This window comes from Ursus americanus, chromosome 7 (assembly GCF_024610735.1).
Source record: "Ursus americanus isolate L20-20 chromosome 7, mUrsAme1.1.p, whole genome shotgun sequence".
Classification (NCBI taxonomy): Eukaryota; Metazoa; Chordata; class Mammalia; order Carnivora; family Ursidae; genus Ursus; species Ursus americanus.
In genome coordinates, this window is record NC_142133.1 from 63,931,448 (window position 1) to 63,937,447 (window position 6,000).

General features: G+C 43.3%; 1 protein-coding gene across 2 annotated transcripts in view; it reads right to left on the reverse strand.

Moving 5' to 3' along the window:
* Nucleotides 1-4,999, reverse strand: part of PPP1CB (protein phosphatase 1 catalytic subunit beta) — a 40,712-nt gene extending 35,713 nt beyond the window's left edge. Inside the window, exons 1-2 of one of the 2 annotated variants that reach the window (XM_045809156.2) lie at nucleotides 4,883-4,999; nucleotides 4,522-4,661 (exon numbers count right to left, since the gene is read on the reverse strand). In XM_045809156.2, the coding sequence (XP_045665112.1) occupies nucleotides 4,522-4,573 (52 nt within the window). In that variant the 5' untranslated portion in view covers nucleotides 4,574-4,661; nucleotides 4,883-4,999. Of the gene's footprint in view, nucleotides 1-4,521; nucleotides 4,662-4,817 lie in introns of both variants that reach the window. The other variant, XM_045809158.2, reaches the window with a different exon arrangement.
* Between the last annotated feature and the right edge of the window lie 1,001 nt (nucleotides 5,000-6,000).

The following is a 6,000-nucleotide window of genomic DNA, read 5'->3' on the forward strand; positions in this document are numbered from 1 at the left end:
AGAAATACTTAATGATTTCAGTTATTATTTCTAGATATCTGGACATTCTTATATACCAATATTATTTTACCTCTGTTAGAGTTGAGAACACATGCCCTTGGAATGAACACTGTTAAACAGTAAACATGGAAAATAATAGAGGGGGGAAAAGCCAACTAGATACAATTTGCTATCTTCCCCATTAATCCTAAATCTTAATATATAATCTTGTCTCTAGATTCAGATGTAAACAGATTTCTAAATCCCAATGAATTCTAATTGGATTTAAATATTTACCAGAAAAGCTCTAGCTCTGCATTCAAATAACAGAACAAAAACACTTCTGGACTACTTCAAACTTTCCTTTCACTTACTGTAAAAAATTAACAGGAAAACAAACCTGATTTCTGAATCTGTTAAAAAAATGTACCACCTTTACATATCCCCTAGCTTCTCATCCAGGAGGAAGCAAGAGAAGAAAGAAAGTATCCCTCAGATGATCTTCCCTACTCCCCAACCTGTTCTTTTCTAACAGACCTAGCCCTGGGATCTATATACAACATGTTCCCTGTGGAAGCTGAGGATGCCAGGAAGACCTAGACTAGGACTTCCTTCAAGCCGCCTAAACTTTAGACTTCTGGGTCATAATTAAACAATTTAAATTGGGGGGAAAAAGGGCTTTAAACAGTCTGGCAGGTCCTCAAAAGGTAAAATATAGACTTACTCTATGACCCAACAATTCCATTCCTAGGTGTATACCCAAGAGAAGTGCCACACAAAAACTCGTACAAGAATGTTTACAATGGTATTATTCACAGTAGTCGAAAAGGGTAAACAACTCCAATATCTACTAAGTGATGAATTAATAAAATGTGGCATAGTCATACAGTGGAATATCACTCATCCACAAAAGGAATGAAACACTGAGACATGAAAAATATGGATGAATTTTTAAAACATCAAAAGAAGCCAATCACAAGAGACCACATATTACATGTTTTCGTTTATATGAAATGTACAGAACAAGCAAAATCCATAGAGACACAAAGTACAGTGGTTGCCTAGTGCTGGGAGAGGGTTGAAAGGAAAAAAGGAGTGTTGGCTAATGGCAACAGGGCTGTGTTTGAGGGTGGTGGTGGTGAAAATGTTCTAAAATTGATTGTGGTTATGGCTGCACAACTGTGACTATACTAAAAACCATTGAATTATACACTTCAAATAGGTGAATTACACAAGATATGAATTATATCTCAATAAAATGTTTATTTAAAAAAAGAGAGCTTTATTGTGGTTGTATTAATTTATTTCATTTTTCAAATCTGTTCCTTTTTTTAACCTTCAAAAAGACATATAAGAAAGCTTCCTATTTGCTTAGTCTCTGCCTAACTGAATTTTTAGAGTACCTGATCCACAAGAAAGGAAATGATCACAGAAGTTCCACAAATTCAGATATATATACACACACAGTATATATACACATATCATATACATAATAAAATATATGATACGTGTAATAGGCATGTGTTAATTATCAACTGGTACAGCCCAGTTTTTAAACACCTGGATCAAGTTTGGTTGGGAACAGAGCTAGTGGGAAGCAGTTTCTCATCCTACCCTCTTCCCAAACACACCAATCTACTCATTCCATTTCACCTCCTCCCAAAATAAACGCAACATTTATAATCTGAATAAAGTTTGCAAAGTGATTATGCTATACTCCCACTGCCACCCTAACTCTTTTTGGAACTAATGATCAAAGTAAAAAGCTTTCATTGAGTTTTCCAGGACACCCAAAGGAACCAGATTTAATTTAAACAATCAGTCAAGAGCACTACTATAAGCCACAAGAATGTGGTAACAGGGTCACTACAGGGGATTGCGTGGCAGGCATCTTTGGCTTTTAGTTCCAAGTAAAACTTAACCCAATATACTAGTGAAATATGCACTACTCACACAGTAAATTAATAGTGTTTTGCACTAAATAACAAAAATTTTTAAATGTTCTAAAGGCACTTTGAAAATATTATCAATCATATGCCCATTCAAAAAAAGAAAAAACACAAAGCAACTCATAAAATGTAGTTACTAAAAGTGTTACAGCTGATTGGCAATTTGATATAATAAAAAGAATAAAATCAAGAGCACGTTTTGGAATTACAATCAACATTTTAGAATGAGATGGAGTCCTGCTGATGCTTTCCCCTAATGTGGAGACATTCTAATCAAATTTTAATTTATATGTTCATTTAATACTCAAAAAAAACCAAAACACTAATTGTAGCTCTTGTGCTAGGCAGCTTTACAAAATACCACCATTTGAATCTGAGTTAAATTTAATGAGCAAATAAAATCACTGAAAACCAAGGCAGACAAAAAATTTTTTATTTGAATAATTACTTTTTAGAAAATCCAAGTCCGTTCTGGATGTCTTGAATAGGTCTAGGTTTTGGAAGGGGAAAAGAAAAGGAGGAGCCTGAAGAATTTAAGAATTCCAAGGAGGCACTGTCAAACTAAATATACTTCCTGGGATTAAGAAGCAAGTAATGAAACTACTGATGGGAGTATGTTCAATATATGAACCGAGAGGAGGTTGGAAAAGCCCAGAAATCACTTTAGACTGGGGAGCTTCTTGTGTTTTCTCTTTGGATTCCCCGTGACTAGCCAGTCAATAAATGTTTGCTAATTTAAAAGGGGAAAATGTCTAGACTAGATTTCTAACCAAAAAAAGGGGCAGGGGGTTAGGGGGAGAAACATCATCCAAAGACAGAACCAAACATTTGATTTGATTTCACAAAACTACTGAAATCACTCAGCCTATCTTTTTCCCTCCATATCTTCCTTCCAATAAACTTAACAAGCCACTAATAAAGTTTACAGTATCATTAAAAAAAAAGTGCATCTGACTTAAAAGGTTCAAGATCAAACATTTAAAAACACATAAATCAGTTTTATGCCTATAAAGCATACAAATATGTAAGTGTATTAAAAATAGGGAAGAAGCTGAGATACAAACATCAGGTTTTTAAAATACTTAAATTTACAAACCAAGTCTCGACTTCCCCCAAAAGTTAACGAGGCTTTAAAATTTTTAAGTAGCTTTATTTCCCTCTTGGAACAATGCACAATTACAAGATACATTTTTTTTCAAAGTAAAGATCTCATAGACCCTGCAAGATGTTCACATCTGTTAAAGTCCACCAAGTCTTAAGCAGTGAACACTGACTACAGGCACCAGGGGGCCTCCCAGGAATAACTTGATAGTAAAGGAAAAGGTAAGTAAGAGTTCCTGGTAAAACTTTGCTTCTTATAGTCTTAAGCCTGCTGGAAGGCTTTCACATCTGGAGCAAATAAACTAGTGTGTTACACAATGGGCACACACAGAAATGAGATATGAATACATCGACTGAAAAAAGGAACTAGCCCGCCCCCTCCGCCCCCCAAAATATAATCTTCTTTGATGATTTTCCAAATATAAATATATACTGCGCTTCACTGTTGTGAAGTTACCTTCAGGTAATCTGAAAGCAAATAATAAATTAGTGCATTTGCACTCCGACGTTTCCAACAGAGAAGACTAAATTTTCTTAAAGGTCTATTTTCTTTTCTACACACTCACAAAGCAATTAATGGTGACGCAAATTTTAGGGTAAAGGGATTCACCGGCAGAAGACTACGATTAACTCTGAATATTATCCTGGCCTCTCTTCTCTTTCCCTCAATCCCCCACCTCAGCATAAAACTGTTCAATAAAAACAGAAGAACCCGGAAACTTCAAAAGCCGCAAAGACTTGTAAATGCCTTTTAAACACAACCGAGGCTTCACAATAGATCTTTTCTAAGTTTGTGCAGAAATTAAATCCTGCTCAAACCTGTTAAATTCTCAATCCCGAAAGCTAATCCCGTCAGCAAACGAGTCTACATATTTCTTCTTTCTTGAGTGCATCTTCAGCTCGATCAGACTTATTTTACTTTTTTTTTTCACGTCAAATAATAAATAGGAGGTTCTCAACTCCTGCTAATGTTAACCTCTCCTTAAATAGAGTTCGTCCCATAGCATCACGTAAAAATGCAGAAGAGATCCAACAACTGTCTCAACGAGAAGGTTTTTATAAAATTCACTCCTGGAACAAGAATCGGAGGCAGCCAAGGGCAATGCACAAAGAGAAGAGAAGAAATACACGTTCCACGGACATACAATGCACAGAAGCTCGCATCCTCGCACCCTCCTTGGAAGGGTCACCCAGCACCCTTAGGCTCCTCGCACACCCCGGCCGGCGCGACGCCGTGACGGTCCCCGAAGGTCCGTGGGGCCGCTGCCCGCGCGGCCCAGCCGGGATGCCCGCGGGGACGGCCCCTCTCGCCTTGCCTCCCACCGACCGGGTTCCCGGAGGCCGCTTCCCCCCCGCTAAGGAACCCCTTCGCCCCCTCCTCCGCGGCCGCCGCGGGGCGGGAACGGGGGTCCCCTCGGGTTTCGGCGGCGGAGGGGGAATGAGGGCTGAAGGGGGCGCCCCCTCCCCGCGGCCGGACCGACCCCGCACTTACCCTCCAGCAGTCGGGTGATGAGACTGTCCACGTTCAGCTCCCCGTCCGCCATCTTGTCGGCACCAGACGCTCCTTCCCGGCAGCGGGAACAAGGGCTTCACGGCGGCGGAGGCTGCGGCGACGGCTCGGCGCTCCCTCACCTACAAGTCACGCGGCGTTTCGACCCCGGTTCCAACTCCCCCTTTTCCCCCGGGCCCTCCCCCCACCCCCTCCCCACTAAGTAGTGGAGCGCGCGTACACTCGGAGGCACACACGATAAATAAATAAATAAATAAACAAGTGGGGCCCCCACGAACCGGGCCGCGTCAGACCCAGCCGCCACCTCCTCCTCCTCGGCACCGCCCAACTCCGCAAAGCTCACCAGCGCCGCCGACGGCCCCACCCGCAGCGCCACTCACTGCACACCGCCCTTCCCCGCCACCGCGCCACGCAGCCCTCCGCGCAGGCGCACAGCGCACGCCTCCGCGGGCCCCCCCCCCCCCCACAGTCCTGGCCTTCGCGCAATCGCACTGGACTCGGTTCTCCCGCCGCTGCCGCCGCTGCTGCCTTCGCGCAGGTGCGTCGCCCTCCCTCGCCACTTCCACTGCGCCGAATCGCCGCGGCGCGCAGGCGCCCCGAGGCAGGCGGGCTACGCTGGGCTGGGGAAGCTCCCATTAGGCGGAGCGCGCGTAGGCAGTGGTGACCTTCCCGCTTCCCAGCTGCTCCGGGCGGGGTGTTCCGCAGGCAGCGTTGTCGGGCCCTGCCCGCCTCGTTTTTCTTTTCTTGGCTTCCTTCCCTAGTTTTGCAAATAATTCTTCACGTTTCCGTTAACCGGGAAACGTGGACTACAGTACCCATGTTGGGAACCCAAGTTTACGTGTTTGGGAATCCAGAAGGGGTTACTATGCTGGAAAAGTTTGACATTGCAAGTAAGGGGTTTTATACCCTATCGTTCCACAAGACTAGTTGCCCAAGTGTCCCTGGATGAAATACGTTAAAGTGGGCTCTGGAATGGTCAGCATTCTCTTGCGTGGGTACTGGTCTCTACCTTCTGTATCCTGCTTCCACACATCTTACATCTTTGTCCACTCTGTGCATACTGTTTTCCCTCAGTGCTTTTTTTGTTCATATCTCCATTATATTGCTTAATCATCCTGCCTTATAATTGTTTATGCATTTATCTCCTACACTGGACTGTAAGCTTCTTCAAGGTAGACCCACCAATTATCTGGCACACGAAGAGAAGGACAAAGAAACATGGAGGTTCAGAAAGGTTGGTTGCCCAGCCGTTCTTTCCACCACATAATTCTGCCTCTAGAAAGGCAGGAGGAAGAGTAGCCACGCGAACGATCTAGGTAAGCCGGAGTTTTTGGCCTGTTCTAAGAAAGTCGTCAGTTCAAAGGTCTGTACTCATTCCTCAGGTGTTTGTCCAGAAACTCCGACAAGGTGCTATCCCAAACTCAAGGCATTGCTTTTCCCACTCACGAAGCACGAATGCTA